Source organism: Mobula birostris, chromosome 3 (genome assembly GCF_030028105.1).
Source record: "Mobula birostris isolate sMobBir1 chromosome 3, sMobBir1.hap1, whole genome shotgun sequence".
Classification (NCBI taxonomy): domain Eukaryota; kingdom Metazoa; phylum Chordata; class Chondrichthyes; order Myliobatiformes; family Myliobatidae; genus Mobula; species Mobula birostris.
The window spans coordinates 168,523,150-168,543,780 of record NC_092372.1 but is presented as its reverse complement, the minus strand read 5'-3'; the positions used below and the strand labels follow the sequence as shown (position 1 = coordinate 168,543,780).

Here is a 20,631-nt window from a genome sequence, read left to right as displayed (position 1 = left end):
GTTGTCCTTGCAGAGATTTTTGCTCTGACCACACTTAAGGTACTGGAGGGCTGAAAGGTAGCTATTTATTTACTGACATACAGTGCAGAGTAAGCCCTTCGAGCTGTACCACCCAATAATTCCCCTGATTTAAACCTAGCCTAATCATGGGGCAATTTACAATGACCAATTAACCTACCAGCTGGTACATCTTTGGAATGTGGGAGGAAACTTGAGCACCTGGAGGAAACCCATGTGGTCACGAGGAGAACATACAAACTCCTTACACGCAGTGACAGGAGTTGAATACGGGTCACTGCCCCATACCATTTTTTAAAAGGAATAGCAAAAACAAGCCAAGAAATTACAGGCTAGTGAGTCTGACATTAGTGGTTGGTAAGTCACTGGAGTTGATTGTGTGGGACAGGATCTACTGTACCAACATTTGGAGAGACAAAGTCTGGTGTAGGACAGCCAGCATAGCTTTGTGCATGGGACGTTATGTCTGAAAAATAAGTTCTTTGCGGAGGTAATCAAGAGGGTAAATGACAATAGGGCAGTAGATTTTATTGATTTGGACCTCAGCAAAGCATTTAGCAAGGTCCCTGTGGCAGTCTAGTTTGAAAGGTTACATTGAATGGGATTCATGAGGAGATAGCAAATTGGATTCATAATTGGCTCAGTGGTAGCAAGAGAAGGTGATGTAGGACCTTTGTTGTTTGTACTTTATGTAAGTGATTTGGATGTAAATGTACAATGCACGCTTTTTAAGTTTGTGGATAATACTAAAGTAGATAGTTTTGTAGATAGCGTAGGTTATGAAAATTTATAGGGACATCTTGATCAACTGTGTATGTGGACGGAGGATTGGCAAACAGTTTTCAATCCTGATAAATATGAGGTGCTACAGTTTTGAAAATCAAACCAAGATAGGATTCATACAGTGCAATCACCTGAGGGCCCTAGGGAGTGTTATGAAGCGGAGGAACTTAGTAGTGCAAGTAGTATCACAGATAGACAGGGTGGTGAAGAAGGCATTTAGCCTGCCGGCTTTCATCAGTCAGGGTATTGACCATAGGATTCGGAAGTTATGTTGCAATTATGCAAATCACTGGGGAGGCCCCATTTGGCCTACTGTGTATAGTTTTGGTCACCCTGTAATAGGAAAGATGTTACTAAACTAGAAAGAGAGCAAATAAAATTTACCAGGATGTTGTTTGGTCTTGGGGCCTGAGTTACAAGGGGAGTTAGGACTTTATTACCTGGTACAGAGGAGACTGAGGGGTGACCCAGTAGGGCAATAGAGGATGAAAGCACAGTCTTTATCCCAGGGAGCTGTTATAAAACAAGAGGGAATAGGTGTAGGATCAGAGATGAAAAAATTTAAAAAGGACATTGGGGGCAGCAGCTTCTCACAATTTGAAATGAGCTGCGGGAAATAGTGGTTCAGACAGGCACATAAGTAGCATTTAAAAGACATCTAGATAAGCACGTGTATAGGCGAGATTTAGGGGGCCATGGGTCAAACGCAAGCAGATGGGATTTGCTGAGCAGCACAGTCAGTGTGGACATGTGTTTCCATGTCCTGAGGCTGTTTCCTCGGGGCAGTTGTGGCAATATATTAGCATAAATAGAGAATGGCTAACTAACAGAAAATAAAGAATCAAGATAAATAGATCACTTTCAGGCTACAAAACTGTAACTAGGAGGATGCTACACAGACCAATGCTGGGATCTTATTTAAAATCCATGTTAATAACATAATTGAAGAGAGGTAGAGAATCAGAACCAAATTTGTTGATGAAAAGATAGGTGTGAAAATTTATCATTTATTAATTTTTTATAGAGACGCAGTGTGGAATAGGCCCTTTTAGTCACGCTGCCCAGCAACCCACAATTTAACTCTAGACTAATCATGGGACAATTTACATTGACCAATTAACCTACAAACCTACCATCTTTGGACTGTGGGAAGAAACAGGAGTACCTGGAGGAAACCTACGCGGTCCTGGGGAGAACGTACAAACTCCTTGCGGACAGCGGTGGGAATTGACCCGGGTCGCTAGTACTGTAAAGCACTACTGTGCCATTCCTTTCGTTAGAATTTGGAATGTAGGTCATGCTATGGTCTGCAAGAGGGGATATGCAGTAAAGAAGTACTTGTAAGGCAACAGAGGAAATGGCTGGTTTGCAGAACTAGCCAGCCAGCATGGACATGAAGTGATTGACCTCCTCTGGTGCTCCACCAGTCAATGATGAGAAAGAAAATCACAGAGCTTATACCCTTGTTGAGAAAAAGGGGTACAGGGATAAACCAATCAGAAACAGACCAGACCATTTAACATCTTCGTGGGAAAATTAGTAGTTATTTGGACAAGTGTAGACTTATTAGATAAAGCCAACATGTTAAGAGCAAATCAGTTTGTTAAGTGTTTTGGTGAAGTACAATTTATGAGAGAAGTGCTATTGATAGTGATATATACAGACTTGCAAAATAGCACTTGATGTGTTACATAATATGCGTGAAATCACATTGAACAAAAGGAGCAATTGCACAATAGATAGAAGATTGGAGTAGGAAGCATAGAATGGCAGTTAAAGTTGGAGCAAAATACTAGATAGTAGAAATCCAAAAACAAGCAGAATGCTGGAAGTGCTCATCAGGCCAAACAAAATATCTAAGGGGGGCTGGGGACTCAACTGATATTTTGGATTAAGGACTGAATAGGTGAGAAGATGAGCATGTTTAAATTTACAGATGGAAGATAAAGAGAACATATGGAAAGTCTATGACCAAAACTATCAAGGTAATAATTACTTTAAAAGTCAGCAGTTTGAACAAAATTCAAATTGAAAGGTACAGCAAGCCCTTAATTTTCATGGGTATATGTTCCAGAAACTTGATGTGAATGCTGAAAACATTTCTATGTAAGAACAGAAATCAAAAAAAAGGAAAAAGTACAATGTGTTGGTAAATTGTAATAATGTGACACTTCAGTTTACCTTAATATTTTAGTAATGAAGATGATGATGCATAGGATTACTTACTGCTCAGCAAAGCAATCTGGATTAATCATAGGAGGCAGGAGAGATGTATCATTGAGAAGACTAGAAGACTTGCAGCAACTGACCAGGAGAACCCTGCAAAGGTTAAGTGTTTACTTACAGCCGCATTTGTAGAAATAAAAAAAGGGGTTATTATAATAGGTCCAGAAGTATGAAATGTGCCAATGCAGAACTTGATCTTACTCTGGACATAAACGGAGAAACAGAGGAGGCCAAATACAGAGGTCAGAGTAGAACTGGAACAGAGAACATGGTCACACAACCTATGTTTAGTTTCTCCAGTACAGAGAAGATGGGATCATGTGTACAAATGCAGTAAGCTAAGTTAGGGTGCAAGTGAATGGCTTTTTCAGATGGAAGAGGCATTTGAGTCCCTGCTGGTGGAAAGGTAAGAGGTAAAAGGACATATTTTATCTTCTGTGGTTGTACAGGGAAGTGCCATGAGATAGGGAGTAGTTGAAAGAGATACAGATGTGGACCAGGAATTTAGTATGGAAATGATCTCTTTTGAATGCAGAAATGGGAAGGGAGGGGAAAACATACAGGTTTCCCCCGCCATCCAAAGGTAGAGCGTTCCTATGAAACGGTTCGTAAGTGGGAATGTCGTAAAGCGAAGAATCAGTTACCATTTATTTATATGGGAAAATTTTGTGAGCGTTCGCAGACCCAAAAATAACCTACCAAATCATGCCAAATAACACATAAAGCCTAACATAACAGTAACATATAGTAAAAGCAGGAATGATATGATAAATACACAGTCTATATAAAGTAGAAATACTTTTCCACAATCATTGCCTGCAGTGTCCACCGTAGCGAAAATCTCACGCAAGCGCTCTCGGCAGAAAATCTCACGCAAGCACTGTTGGCAGAAACACTCTCTTTAAGCTATGAAGCTGCCAAATCATACCAAATAACACGTAAAAATACACAGCCAATATAAAGTAGAAATAACGTATGTACAGTGTAGTATCACTTACGGGAATTGGGAAGACAGCGCCGAGCACATTGATGATGGTGTGTTAGGCTGAGTCATCAGAGGTTGGGGTGGTGCAGTGGACCCCACCCTCCGGGCAGCGACCCGATACCGATCCGCGAAGCATGCAGGGGTAGCTGGGACGCATCCAACACATCTTTAAGAAAAATGCTGAAATGAACATGCTAATTAATTAGGTGCCGCCCGGCACGTAATTTATTAGCTTGTTTATTTCAGCTTTTTTCTTAAAGATGTGCTGTGTGCCTCCCGGCTACCGCTGCATTCTCCGCGAATCAGTATCTGTCTGCGGCTTGGGGGTTGGGGTGGTGGGACACTGGGGAGTCGTCTCATCGTCGTCTGTTTCCATCAGGGCAGACAGCTCATCTTCTCCTATGACTGCCCACCTCAATCTCACTTTCCGTCCATTCGCTACTGCATTCGGTTTCGATCGTTATCCTTTCCTCTTCCAATTGCATCAGCTCTTCATTTATCAGTTCTTGGTCATGAGATGCCAAAACCTCTTCAACATCATCTTCGTCAACCTCCACAAGCCAAACTCATTTCGTCCTTACTTCGTTCACCACGATCGAAACGCTTAATTATGTCTAGTTTTACGCTAAGTGTAACACCCTTACGAGCTCTTTTAGGCTTTTCCAATACCTTAGAACTCATCTTGCAAACGGCTGCTCACAGGCACGTTTAAGCAATGCCGGCGAGAATGCCATTCCGAATCCGGGGGAGAGCGGCTGCTCGGGGCGCACGCTGATTTTTTTTCCGCACACTGCCTTTTTTCGTAACAGTGAAAACACCTTCTGTTAGCGAAAACAGGGAACTAATGTAGGTCTTTTGTAACAGTGAGGTTTCGTAAAGCGAACGTTCGAAAAGTGGGGGACACCTGTATCTGATAATTAAAATTATGGAGAATAATTCACTTAACATGGAGGCTGGTGAGGTGGAGGCAAAGGTGAGAACAAGGGGAGCCACAGCCATATTTGTACTGTGAGAAAAGGGGGTTTAGAGGAGACAATGTTGAGAGCCCTGTCACTAATGGGAGGGGCAAAGCCACAATGGGGAAAAGAGGAAGAAATTTTCAATGCACTGATGTGGAAAGTATCAGCTACAGAGCAGATTCAATGAAGAAACAGAAAATGAAAGCAATGTGGGAGTAGACATAATTGCGTCATTCACCTTCCAGATGTAGGTAGCTATCTCTGATACGCAGATAGTTATCATAATGCCTTTGTAGATATACTGAAAGGCTGTTTAGACATTTGAACTCTCTGATCAAAACTGTAACACTGGGGAATCTTTTTTTTAATCTTTAAACAATAGTTTTAAAATTATTGATATAATTATTTTAAATGTTATATTATTGTAATAAAATATTCAGAAAGCGACCCACGTGCCTATAAAAAGTATTCACTCCCTTGCAAGTTTTCACGGTTTATTGGTTTACAAAATTGAATCACAGTGGACTTAATTTGGCTTTTTTTTAACACTGATCAACAAAAAAAGACACTCTCTTGTCAAAGTGAAAATAGATCTCTACAAAGTGATTAAATTAATTACAAATATAAAACAAAATAATTGATTGCAGAAGTATTCAGCCCCTTCAAGTCAGTATTTAGTAGATGCATCTTTGGTAGCAATTACAACCTTGAATCAGTGTGGATATGTCTCTATCAGCTTTGCACATCTGGGCACTGCATTTTTTCCCCCATTCTTCTTTACAAAATTGCTCAAGCTCTGTCAGATTGCATGGGGATTGTGACTGAAAAAGCCCTTTTCAAGTCCAGCCACAAATTCGCAATTGGATTGAGGTCTGGACTTTGACTTGGCCACTCCACGATGTTAGCTTTATTGTTTTTTCAAGCTATTCCCGTGTAGCTTTGTCTTTATGCTTAGGGTCATTGTCAAGCTGGAAAACAAATCTTCTCTTAAGTCACAGTTCTCTTGCAGACTGCATTAGGTTTTCCTCCAGACTTGCCCTGTATTTTGCTGCATTTATTTCACCCTCTACCTTTACAAGCCGTACAGTGCCTACTGCAGTGAAGCATCCCCACAGTATGATGCAGCCACCACTTGCAGCTCAATTTTGGTTTCATTAGACCATAGAACCTTCTTTCCAGTTGACTTCAGAGTCTCCCACATGCCTTCTGGCAAACTCTAGCGGAGATCTCATGTGAGTTTTTTTCAACAGAGTCTTTCTCTTTGCCACTCCATAAAGCTGTAACTGGTGAAGCACCCAGGCAACAGTTGTCATATGCATAGTCTCTTCCATCTCAGCCACTGAAGCTTGTAACTCCTCCAGAGTTGTCGTCAGTCTCTTAAAGGCCTCCTCACTAGTCCCTTTCTTGCACGGTCACTCAGTTTTTAAGGACGGCCTGCGCTAGGCAGATTTACAACTGAGCCATACTCTTTCCATGTCTTGATGATTGACTTAACTGTACTCCAAGGGATATTCAGTGACTTGGAAACTTACTTGGATCCATCTCCTGACTTGTGCTTTTCAATAACCTTTTCGCAGAGTTGCTTGGAGTGTTCTTTTGTCTTCCTTTTGTAGTTTTTGCCAGGATACTGACTCACCAGCAGTTGAACCTTTCAGATACAGGTGTATTTTTACTACAATCAATTGAAACACCTTGACTGCACACAGATTCCCAAAAATAGATCTCCATTTAACTAATTATGTGACTTCTATAACCAATTGGCTGCACCAGTGATGATTTGGTTCTGTTATATTAAAGGAGGGGAGGTGTATACTTACGCAATCAATTGCTTAATGTTTTGTACTTGTAATTAATTTAGATCACTTTGCATAGATCTATTTTCACTTTGACATAAAATAACCTTTTCCTGTTGATCAGTGTCAAAAAAGCCAAATTAAATCCACTGTGATTCAATGTTGTAAAGCAATAAAACATGAAAACTTCCAAGGGGGTGAATATATTTTATTGGCACTGTAAATAAACAGAAGGATCAAAATTAACATTGAAAATACAAAAATAATCCATTTTGATTTAAATTAGAGGACAATTGCCCTTCGAGAATTAAAAATATGTGCAGATGCTGAAACCCTGAAACAAAAGTAGAAAATCCTGACAAAAATTGCTGGTAAACGCAGCAGGCCAGGCAGCATCTATAGGAAGAGGTACAGTGGACGTTTCGGGCCAAGACCGACTGTACCTCTTCCTATAGATGTTGTCTGGCCTGCTGCGTTAACCAGCATTTTTTGTGTGTGTTGCTTGAATTTCCAGCATCTGCAGATTTCCTCGTGTTTGCATAGAAAATCCTGGAAGCGTTTGGCAGGCCAGGTGACAACTACTGTGACAGCAACAGAGGCATGTTCTGTATAATACAGAACAGCTCCAACCTATTTTCCTCTCTCTTCTATTAACACCTCATCTAGACAAATCAATTCCATTAGCAAATTTTCAGTGCTGTCTCTCACCCAGCATTGCTTGGTCTTTACCTCTCTCCAACTTAAATTGTGACTGTTTCATAATCTTTCTACATCAAACGAAGTATCACTGACCTGAAACTTTATCCATTTCTCTACAATGCTCCCTGATCTGCTGAGCATTTCTAATATTTTCCTATTTTTCTTTTCACATCTCTCGAATACTTCAATAGTCATACAATAACCCCTGCAAAAGGGAGCCTTTTAGAAAGAGCAAACGATGATCATATCCTTTCCTGAACAAAAAAAAGAGTAAAGAACGCAAAGCCAACAAGTAGAATTCATGAACTTTTCTACACCAACGATTTAGCAACTTCATACAGCATGGTCCATGCTGATTCTTTCCTGCTCTTGCTCTCTTGAATTTCTCTTCCATTTCCCCTTAACTACAAGCTCCCATGTCAGCTCCCTCCAGCTAACTTGGAACCGTAACCACCAAGCTGAGCATGATTGACTCATTTCTATTAGTCATTGTTCCAAAGTTTCATCATACTCACCATTTCAGGGAACCTTAGAAAAAAGTCACAACAGTTGTGACTCTAAATGTTGTGCTTTTGTGAGGTCTGATATAACTGACCACATTCCAAGACTGAAACCACTTTCATTAACCAATACGTACATTATATCGAAGTATCCCATTCTGATCTACAGATCCCTTCATCACCTTCCGTGCTCTTAACTCTACACTCATTTTGACTGCATAACTGTCATACTTCCTTTATTGCTGTAATTCTGACCTTGGGTGAAACCACTGCATGTTCCAGTAGCCCTCCAAATGTATCTTCTGCTGATCCTAAAGCTGTCAATAGCCCACAGCATCCACATCATGATTCTTTATCAGAAAATTACCTTTATCCATTGTATCCATGCTGAAAATAAAGCACCCATATACTAATTCCCTTTTATTCTCCTTACTTTCCTAATTACTACCCTAGTTTCTAACATTCACTTACAAACTAGGAGTAAGTTACAGTGGTCAACTAACTGAACAATCCGCATACCTCTTGAATATTGGACAAAATCTGAGTGCTTGAAGGAAAGCCACAATGCTGCATTGAAAAGGTGTGAACTCCATTCAGGCAGTACCAGAGGAAGGCCTGAACACAGGTGGCTGATGCTGTGAGGCAGCAGATCCCTGTGGTGCTTGTTTGGTTTAAATGTTCTGCTGTTCCTTATGAACAAAACAGATTTTCCTACAATAGATAGAATAATTGACTCCTGAGGATGTTAGGGAGTTGATGGGGAAGTGAGAGATGGATAGGTTAGAGGGAAACTAGTCTGAAACCCCAAGGATAGGTAGGTGACTGGCAGGAGAATCAGAGCAATGTTTCTGTGCTTACAAGAGATGAAGATACAAGAAGGTAAATGGGTCGTCATGGTTCACCTCATTGCCATATGGAAAAATGAAATAAGTTAAAGTAAATCATAAAAGCCAGTCGTCATCCCACTTGTTACAATACACTGCATCACTGATGGCCATGCCGTACAGATCAGCCAACTGGGGCAACCTTACTTCTTTCCTATGAGTGAGATAGAGGTTCACTGATTTTCTTGTCTACATACAACTGGATCTTGGAAAGTGAACATCCTGCATGAGTTGTGGATGTAAATGGGCCCTTGTTGAGGTTTTCTTTCCTATGAATACTTGTTTGCAGCATTTTGATACAAAATGGATTTGTGTCTAATTGTACAAAAAAATAGAAGAGTATACCAAAATAGTATTGACAAATTAGTTTATTCTTCCATCAGTGTTTCTGCCAAGGTAAAATTTGTGAAATCACACTAGCCAAGGCATGCTGCAAACTTGGCACAGGGAGACAGCAGAGTGATTGGACATGGCAAATGACTTGGTCCAACCAAGCAGAGTCCACCAGCGCCTTTACTTCCTGAGAAAGCTAAAGAGATTTGACCTGTCCCCTAAAACCCTCAGTAATTTTTATAGATGCACCGTAGAAAGCATTCTTCTAGGGTGCATCACAACCTGGTATGGAAGCTGACCTGTCCAAGACCAGAAGATCATGAACACAGCCCAGCACATCACACAAACCAATCTTCTGTCCTTGGACTCACTTTACATCGCACGCTGTCGGAGCAGTGCTGCCAAAATAATAAAGGACATGACCCACCCAGCCAACACACTTTTTGTCCCTCTTCCCTCCGGGAGAAGGCTCAGGAGCTTGAAGACTCGTACGGCCAGATTTGGGAACAGCTTCTTTCCAACTGTGATAAGACTGCTGAACGGATCCTGACCCGGATTTGGGCCGTACCCTCCAAATATCCGGACCTGCCTCTCGGTTTTTTTGCACTACCTTACTTTCCCTTTTCTATTTATGATTTACAATTTAAATTTTTAATATTTACTATCGATTTGTACTCCAGGGAGCACGAAGTGCAGAATTAAATATCGCTGTGATGATTGTACGCTCTAGTATCAATTGTTTGGCGACAATAGGGTAAAGTATAAATTAAATGCCTTGTCTCAGAGATGCATCTGTGACTTTGGACTAATGCCCTTTACTCTGCACCAGCATATTTACAACCAAACAGGAAAAAGAGAGTTGTTAATACTTTATTAGAAACTATATTTCTAATACAGAACTAACAACTATCCTTGTAATGAACATGAACCTTACTTTGCAACAGGTGTGTAACCTTATCCATAAGTTATGTACATCTATGACCATCAGAAAACAGTAAAAGTCTGCCTTGAGCAAAAATGCATTACTGTTAATTTTCATTTAAAATCCATATTACTGTACTGCTGTACATAATTAACAAATTATAAATTGTACCTCAGGGGTACAAATTAATTATTTTCCATGTCAATGGAACAGAGATATCATTCGAGTCAAAGAGAACTGTGGAGCTGAATAGGGATAAAATACTGCATGATGATTCTGGCCAAATGGTTTCACCTTCCATTAACCAGGGTCAGAATCACTGGCATATAGTGTGGAATATGTTGCTTGTGGCAGCAATACATAATACTAAATTACAATAAGAAATTTATTTTAAAATTAAGACCATAAGACAAAGGAGCAGAAGTCAGCCATTCGGCCCATCAAGTCTGCTCCACCATTTTATCATGAGCTGATCCATTCTCCCATTTAGTCCCACTCCTCTGCCTTAAATACACCCAATGACTTGGCCTCCACTGCCGCCTGTGGCAACAAATTCCACAGATTCACCACCTTCTGGCTAAAAAAAATTTCTTCACATCTCTGTTCTGAATGGGCGCCCTTCAATCCTTAAGTCATGCCCTCTCGTACTAGACTCCCCCACCATGGGAAACAACTTTGCCACATCTACTCTGTCCATGCCTTTCAACATTCGAAATGCTTCTATAAGGTCTCCCCTCATTCTTCTAAACTCCAAGGAGTACAGTCCAAGAGCGGTCAAACGTTCCTCATATGTTAACCCTCTCATTCCCGGAATCATTCTAGTGAATCTTCTCTGAACCCTCTCCAACGTCAGCACATCCCTTCTTAAATAGGGAGCCCAAAACTGCACACAGTACTCCAAGTGAGGTCTTACCAGTACTTTATAGAGCATCAACATCACATTCCTGCTCCTATACTCCATTCCTCTAGAAATCAATGCCAACATTGCATTTGCCTTCTTTACCACCGACTCAACCTGGAGGTTAACCTTAAGGGTATCCTGCACGAGGACTCCCAAGTCCCGTTGCATCTCAGAACTTTGAATTCTCTCCCCACCTAAATAATAGTCTGCCCTTTTATTTCTTCTGCCAAAGTGCATAACCATACACTTTCCAACATTGTATTTCATTTGCCACTTCTCTGCCCATTCTCCCAATCTATCCAAGTCTCTCTGCAGACTCTCCGTTTCCTCAGTACCACCGGCCCCTCCACCTATCTTTGTATCATCAGCAAACTTAGCCACAAAGCCATCTATTCCATAATCCAAATCGTTGATGTACAACATAAAAAGAAGTGGCCCCAACACAGACTCCTGTGGAACACCACTGGTAACCGGCAGCCAACCAGAATAGGATCCCCTTATTCCCACTCTGTTTCCTGCCAATCAGCCAATGCTCTATCCACGTATGTAACTTTCCCGTAATTCCATGGGCTCTTATTTTGTTAAGCAGCCCCATGTGTGGCACCTTGTCAAAGGCCTTCTGAAAATCCAAATATACAACATCCACTGCATCTCCCTTATCTAGCTTATTTGTAATTTCCTCAAAAAATTGCAATAGGTTTGTCAGGCAGGATTTTCCTTTAAGGAAACCATGCTGAGTTCTGCCTATCTTCTCCTCATCTCTGTTCATAGAACATAGAACAGTACAGGCCCTTCGGCCCACGATGTTGTGCCGACCCTTAAATCCTGCCTCCCATATAACCCCCCCCCCACCTTAAATTCCTCCATATACCTGCCTAGTAGTCTCTTGAATTTCACTAGTGCATCTGCCTCCACCACTGACTCAGGTAATGCATTCCAGGCACCAACCACTCTGAGTAAAAAACCTTCCTCTAATATCCCCCTTGAACTTTCCACCCCTTACCTTAAAGCCATGTCCTCTTGCATTGAGCAGTGGTGCCCTGGGGAAGAGGTGCTGGCTGTCCACTCTATCTATTCCTTTTAATATCTTGTATAGCTCTATCATGTCTCCTCTCATCCTTCTTCTCTCCAGAGAGTAAAGCCCTTGCTCCCTTAATCTCTGATCATAATGCATACTCTCTAAACCAGGCAACATCCTGGTAAATCTCCTCTGTACCCTTTCCAATGCTTCCACATCCTTCCTATAGTGAGGCGACCAGAACTGGACAGAACTGTTCTAAACGGATCTCCCTCTCTTCTGAAGCTGTGCTGCCCTCTGGTCCTAGACTCTCCCGCTATAGGAAACATCCTCTCCAAGTCCACTCTATCAGGCCTTTCAATATTTTTAAAAGTGGGGATTTGACTGCAACCTTATTTTACTAAATTCCAGCAAGTACAGGCTTAGATTCACCAAACACTCCTCATACCTTAACACTTTCATTCCTGGGATTATTTTTCTGTATGCCCTCTTGACTGTCTCCAATACCAGCACATTCTTTGTTAGATAAGGGGCCCAAAAGACCTGCTCACAATGTCCCAAGTGTGGTCTGATGTTACAATTCCAAGCCTCAGCATCATGTCCTTGCTTCTGGAGGTGGAATATCCCATCAGGGTAGGGTAGGTCAGTATGGGAAGTAGGCAGCTCCACTAAACCTCCCTCATTTTCATCCAATTTTAGGAGTGACTGTGGACAACCCAGTCTGATGTGCTACCTCCTACACTGAACATAAGAATTGATTTATTTGGAGATACAGCACAGAACAGGCCCTTCCAGACCAACAAGTTACACCACCCAGCAGCCCACGATACAGCCCTACCCTCTGAAAACTGCCCCAAGTGTGCCAACAGAAGTATTTTAATGCAGGTCATTCTGCCTCTCAAACCCTCATGTGTTAATCCCTGAATAATTCTGTCATCCCCTGCCCCACAGTGACTCACAGACAGCCCCATCACCTGGGTTAAAGAAAACAAAGGAATATGGCACTATTGAGATTGCTTCCTTTGGATAAGATGTTAACCATATCTTGTCATATGCCTGCAGGTACTCCTAACCTCATCCTTATTTAAATTAAATAAGTAGTGCAAAAAGAGAGAAAACAAATTGTGAGGTAGTGTACCTGGGTTCATTGTCCATTCAGAAATCTGATGGCAATGGGGAAGAAGCTGTTCCTGAAATGTTGAATGTGTGTCTTCAGGCTCCTGTACCGCCTCCTTGATGGTAGCAATGAGAAGAGGGCATGTTCTGGGTGATGGGGTTCTTAATGACAGATACTATCTTTTTGAGGCATCACCTTTTGAAGATGTTCTTGATGCTTGGGAGAATAGCACCCATGATGGAACTGGCTGGGTTTGCATAATTCTGCAGCTTTTTTCAATCCTGTGTTGTGGCTGCTGCATACCAAAGAGTGATGTAACCAGTTAGAATGCTCTCCACAGTACATCTGTAGAAATTTATGAGAGTTTATGGTGACATCCCAAGTCTCCTCAAACTCCTAATGCAATGTATCTGCTATTGTGCCTTGGTAATTGCATCAATGTGTTGGGCCAAGGATAGACAGTCAAGAGATGTTGACACCAAGAAACTTGAAACTGCTTACCCTTTCCACTGCTGATCTCTCGAAGAGAATTGGTGTGGGGTTCTTAGACTTGCCTGTCCTGAAGTCTACAATCAATTCCTTGCTCTTACCAACATTGAGTATAAAGTTGTTGTTTCAACATAACTCAACCAATTGATCTGTCTCACTCCTGTACGCCTCCTCATCACCATCTGAAATTCTATCAACAATAGTTGTGTCATTGGCAAATTTATAGATGGCATTTGAGCTGTGCCCAACCACACAGTTTGGGCTAAGAGGGAGTAGAGCAGTGGGCTAAGCGCACATCCTTGAGGTGCACCATAGTTGACTGCCAGCGGGGAGGAGATGTTATTTCCAATCTGCACTCCCTTTGGTCTCTCAGTGAGGAAGTGAAGGATCCATTGCAGAAAGAGGTACAGAGGTCCAGGTTTTGGAGTTTGTTGTTTAGTACTAAAGGGTATGATGGTGTTGAACAATAAAGGGCAGCCTGGCATAGGTACTGCTGTTGTCCAGTTGATCCAAAACCAAGTGAAAGCCAGAGAGATTGCATCCACTGTTGTCCTATTGAGCTGGTAGGCAAATTGCAGCGGGGCCAGGTCCTTGCTTAGGCAGGAGTTGATTCTGGCCATGACCAGCCTCTCAAAGTGTTTCATTACAGTAGATGTGAGTGCAAATGGGCATAGTCATTGAGGCAGCTCACCCATCTCTTTTTGGGCTCTTGTATGATTGAAGCCGGGGGGAACCTCCAACTGCAACAGTGACGGATTAAACACACCCACCAGTTGGCACAGGTTTTCAGTGCCTGACCGGTTACACCATCAGGGCCTGACACCTCACGAGGGTTCACCCTCTTGAAAGATGTTCTGACGTCGGCCTCCGAGACAGAGATCACAGAATCACTGGCTGCTGCAGGACTTGCTCAGGTGTGGTTTAACTCCTGCTTTCAAAGCTCACCTAAAAGGTGTTTAACTCCTCTGGGAGTGAAGCCTCACAGCCATTCATGATGTTAAACTTTGCCTTCTAGGAAGTAACGGCCTGCAAACCCTGCCAGAGATAACATGCACCTGATTCAGTCTCTTAACTCAGAATTGCTTTTTCACTCTCAAAATAGCCTTCCAACAGTCATACCTGAATCTCTTTTATAGTTCTGGATCACAGATCTAGTCCTTAGCAAATTCCGAATCTCAAGCTCAACCACAAGCTCATCTATGCTAGGCCACACCAGTCCAGTTTTTCCAGTGTGATCTTAAACTTACAGATCAAATACAAAGGTCTGTTACCATTCTCTCAGAATCTGTTTCTTCCCATTGCTATCAGTGTGTCTGCTTCACTGAGGAATAGAAACAAAGAACAGGACAGCACAGGAACAGGGCCTTCGGCTCACTATGTCTGTGCTGACTATTACCCCATCTGCCTGCACTTGGTCCATATCCCTATTTCCTGCTTGTTACCAATCTAAATGTCACTCTCATATCTGCTTCTACCTCCTCTAGTGGCAGTGCAGTGCAAGCACCTATCAGTCTCATAAAGAAAAACTTGTCTTGCAAATCTCCTTTAAACTTTCCCACTCTCATCTTAAATCTATGCTCTAGTATTTGACATTTCCACCCTTGGGGAGAAAGGCTATCTACCCTAACTATATCTCTCATTTTTATATATTTTTCTCAGTTCACCCTTCAACTCCTAACACTGCAGACAAAACAATCCAAGTTTGTCCAAGCTCTCTTTATAGCTATTACTTTCCAAACCAAGCAGCATCCTCACCAAAACATCCATCCTTCCTATACCATCGTGACCAGAGCTGTACACAATACTCCAAATGTAACTTAACCAAAATTTTACAGAACTGCAACATGACATGCCAGTTTTTATACCGAACACCCCAACCACCCTATCGTCTTGTGTTGCCCCTTTCAGAGAGCTTGCACCAAAGCATCATTACTTCTGTGGGTCCTACTATTTACTGTATACTTTCCTCTTGCAATTTGACCTACCAAAATGTAACACCTCACATTTGACTAGATTAAACTCCATCTGTCCTTTCTTTGCTCATCTGTCCAATTGATCTATATCCTGCTGAACCTTTTGACAAACTTCCTTTGTTTGCAGACTGACTAATCAGACCAACTAAACTTCCAACCACTGGTTGTTGACTTCAAGTTAGAAAACTACCCTTCTACTATTACGTTGTTGTCTATGACCAAGCCAATTTTGAATCCTATCTAGCAGCTCACTGTAGATAGCATGTGACTTTGACATCTTGGACTGGAAAGTATTAGCTATAAGAATAAATTGGACAAACATCGCATCTTCTCGCAAACGAGAGAATCTACAGATGCTGGAAATCCAAGCAACACACTCATTTTTTTTTTTCTCCAGTCCTGCCAAAGGGTCTCAGCCCGAAACGTCGACTGTACTTTTTCCATAGATGTTGCCTGGCCTGCTGAGTTCCTCCAGCATTTTGTGTGTGCTGTTCACATCTTCTGGACCAGCTCAGTATGATGGTACCCATCAAATGGTTCATTAAGGTGTATTTAGCCAACATCCTCTGCCCTCGTCAATCACTGTTGGAATTTCCTCAAAAACTCAATTACATTTTTGAGACAGGATGCCCCCTGCATAAAGGCATGCCTAATTAATCCATGCTTTTTCCAAAATGCATGTAAATCCTGGCCCAAGAACCTTCGTCAATAATTTCCCTACCATTAATGTACCTGCAGCAATTTAAAGATGGTACGGGTTCAATGGACAGATTTTGCTGACAAAATCAACAGAAATCTGTGTAGCCCACTGTGTATCGGGGGAATCCACCTGAGCAGTGGCAGGTACCGCAATGGGAACACACACAACAACTGATGTAATCCAGCACCAGCAGGTTATTTCAGAAGCACAGGCATCTGGAAGGTAGTTTTAAGCCATTAAGTCTTATAAGTTACTGTTAAATTCCTATTTTTTTATTAAATGAAATCCTCCAACTAATTGATTGAAATTCAACAGGAGTACAGATTTTGCAACAGCCACAAGAAAAACTTTACAATGCATAGCATGAAAGGCAATCTGCCAGTATTCTTAACATGTTCAACAAAAAAAAACAACCAGGTACATCTTACTAGGTCTGGTAGAATGGCTCACAAGAGAGTGAATGTGATAGTTGGTGTACAATCTTTTAATGCTGTGCCATAATATTCACAAGATGCTCAATTGATACTGCCTCTGGCCAAATATTAAGTCTTCTAATTTCCACTTTTAAAGTAATATTCTACTCCCTACTTTTTTTATTTGAACTCTTGCTGATGAATGATATTTGCTTTGGTTAATGTAAGAGGAAATAATCTGATAATGAAAAATAAGAAATATTGTAGACATAAGATACATAGAATTTTATTTATTGAATTTGTACATAGTCAGCTTTTCCTTTTTTTTTCCATTCTTGGTAACACAGTGGTTAGGCTGTAGTTGGAGTGGTGTCTGATTGCATGTACCCACTTTTAAGAAGGGTTTTAAGGGGAAAATTAGAGGAGATTCCAATGATAACAACAGGAATTAATTTTTCATTGTAAGGTGAAACTAAGCAGCAAAGGCTTATAAAGGCAAAATTATGCTGGCAAAAGTAAAAGAGGAAGATTAATCATTTGTCAAATAGATAGCTAAAAGAATGACAAAAAAATGGAAGACTTATGTTTTAATAGAAAGTTTGTTTAGACATGAAATGTTCAGTAAATATCCAAAATTATAAATGAAAGTAGATAAACATTTCGATGGTTTCAAATCAAGACAGAATTCAGAGTAAATTTACATCTAATTAGGTCATTAGAAGTAATTATTGAATGTATTTAAACAAAAAGCTATCATTTGAAATGCAATTTATGTAAATAAATCTGTTGATCAGTTTTGTACCTTAACCATGAATATGATGTTTAAATGTAGAGATTTAGCATGATGGAAAATTGGGAATATATCACATCTGAGACTTAGTAAATGGATCTGGCAACCTACAGGATTTTAATTAGTCCCTTATTTATTTTAGGTCACATCACTGACTTCCCTGAATTCAGATGGTAGAAATTCAGATGACTACATCTTGGTCACCAATGAAGATGATGACTTGATACATGAGCATTCATCCAAGCAATTAGAAGCAACAGGAGGCACACCAGAGAAACATCAAACCTTAAAAGCTTCTAATGCAACTCATGCAACTGAAAAACAAACACAGCAGCCTTCAGTTTTTTCTGATCCTCTGACAGGTGGAATTCTACGCCTTCCATCCAGCAACCTGGAATCCAGTCCTGATGATGACAGCAGCAACAGCAAAGATTCTGATTTCACAATTGTCAGTCCCCTGGACATCTGAAAAGTTTCGAGTCAGTGGTGCTCTCCATATTGATATAAAATAATTTTATCTGCACACTAATAAAATTCCATAAGGACTGACTAACAAGTGAAACTCTCCTCCCTGTGTTTGGAAGTCATGTAAGGTTTATATATGCATACGTCACTGTTGAACAAAGAATATTTGAATGTAGTTAATGACGGGCCATAGCCATCAAAAGTAATTCCTTACCCTTTGACACCACACAACAAATATCTTTGGTCTTCTCCCCCAAGCAGTTCAAACTACTTGGTAAGCCTTGTAAGTGGGAGTTCCTTATGGTGATCATGATTATACAAATAAATGCAGAAACCTGTCTTGGATATCATGCTTGCTTCGCTACACTGCATTCCCCATCTCACCCAGGCAGATACAAGACTAAAGGAATTTATAATATAATTTACTGATATCAGAAAATGAAGTTATATTAGTAATTTAACAACAAAAATAGGAACAAAGATGTTATCCCACAACTTTGTGATAGCATTTTGAAATGCCGGGGAAGTACAAGTGTCTAATCCTCTAACTGTTGAAAGCACTGGACATGTTAGTCCTTGGATCCTAACCTCGGTAATGGAAATGAATACCTCCTATCTGCCTGATAATTATTGTACTTGCGATGACTAATGCTGTTTTATTAGTCTGTCAATTCGATTCATAGTCTGAAGCTTTGTAGTCTTTATGCTAATTGTTGTTCGATTACATCATGAAAGTCATAGAAATATGTTAACAATGTGCTTCCAATTTTATAATTTAGCCATGTATTGTTTCTTCAAATACCACTTCATTATGTACTCTAGTCTTGGTGGCATTTGCAAAACTCGTTACTGGGAGCTTCGTAAATTCTAAAAAGTAGCTGCTGCATATTTTATACTACTATGAGAACCTGCTACATTCTACCAAATGGTTGTTGTAACAAAGATTTCGCTTCCATTGGTTATTGCTGCGATGTTCAATTTTAGATGTATATAAAGAATGCATAGTGTGTAACTGGAAAAATCACTGGAAAGCATTGTACTAACAATGACTTGTGTTTTTATGAAAAATCCCATTTAACCTTTTAATACAGACCACAATCTACAGTGAGCCACCAAAACAATAATTAGAATGTATACCAAATGCCATATCCAAATTATGTGCTTGTTGAAGTCTTGACTTACTCTATAGAAAGTAATGCAGTTAAGCAAAATTTTCAGTATATAAGGTTTATTTTACAGAATAGACTTACAGGACTGTATTGTATTAAAGATTAAGTCTTTTACACATCCTATAATTTATACAGGAATTAGATGGAGAAGATAATTTTGTCCAGGAACATGATGAGGATTATATTGGTGCAGAATTTGCTTAATGAACTGAAAAATTACAAGCTCAAAATACTGAATAAAATGACCAGTAAACCATACAATGTGACTCATTTCAATAGACTGCTTTAAAAGCCAATAGATGCCTTGGAAACCAGCTGTGATATTCAAGTACGTAAAGCAAACATAAGACACTGTACAAGAAGAAAATACTTAATGCAATCTATTATGAATTCACCAATTTTATTTACTCACCTGCCATAATATGCCTGAATAGGCTATGAATTAATATCATTGAAATTCTGCAACATTTCAGGAAATTGATTATTCTTACATCTATGATCACATCAATCCACTGTATTGTGTATGTAGCCTGATTACACAACAATGCTATCAGTAAAAACGCTGGAGACGGGAGCTAAGTTTCATGGTTCTTTACTGGCAGAAACTGAACTCGGCACACACGTACAGATCAATACGCGCCTAATAGCGCATTCAACAACGTGTTACTAAAAACATAAAAGTAGTCCCTTATTATACTGCATGTTATACAGTACACACTGCTTTGAGCCCTATTCAACAGACCACATTATTACATCTTTGGGATATCCCAACAGCACAAATATGACCATTATATTGATGCACCAACTAGCACACAAGGTTATAAAAACAATTGGCCTTGAAACACTATTGACCAGAAGCCATTTTTTTTTGTGAAGAAAGGTTAGTTTAACCAAACAAATAAATTTCACAGGGAAATGCTCATTATTGCAGAGTGTACCCAATGAAAAATGTTATTGGGTACCTTTTGGTCTATTCACATTAGCATACTTAATGCTCTTTGAGTTTCAGAGTCACATCTAATGACACCATTCTTCACACAATACTCATTACCGACAGAAAATGGAACTACAACACAAACTGCAACTGAACCAGTCCATTAGGTAACCTGCAATGCGTTGTTACTTATCTCCTATTTAAAAGGAATACTGTTGACAACAGAAGACCAATCCATTCACAACTCATTTCTGACTGCTCAAGCATCTTTCATAACAACAATCGAGTTCAAGCATGGTGACATTACGGACTTCTACAGAGCAACCTTTCTAGCTAAAATATTGCAGTCTGCAGCAAATGGCATCTTCTGCCCCAGCATCGTTTATATCTGCACAATAAAGCAATTGATTTATCCCAAGTGAAAATGTGTTTGAACAGTGATGTGATCAGAATGTAATTGTAACAGCAGAAATCAAAATATTTTTGTCAGAACAATGACATACACTCAATGGCCACATTCTGAGATACACCTGTACACCTGCTCTTTACTGCAAATATCT

General features: G+C 40.3%; 1 protein-coding gene across 3 annotated transcripts in view; it reads left to right on the top strand.

Moving 5' to 3' along the window:
• tbc1d5 (TBC1 domain family, member 5) overlaps nt 1-19,398 on the top strand; it is a 482,783-nt gene extending 463,385 nt beyond the window's left edge. For all 3 annotated transcript variants that reach the window (XM_072253653.1, XM_072253652.1, XM_072253654.1), the window contains one exon: nt 17,646-19,398. In XM_072253653.1, the coding sequence (XP_072109754.1) occupies nt 17,646-17,972 (327 nt within the window). In that variant the 3' untranslated portion in view covers nt 17,973-19,398. The remainder of the gene's footprint in view (nt 1-17,645) is intronic.
• Nucleotides 19,399-20,631: the final 1,233 nt, after the last annotated feature.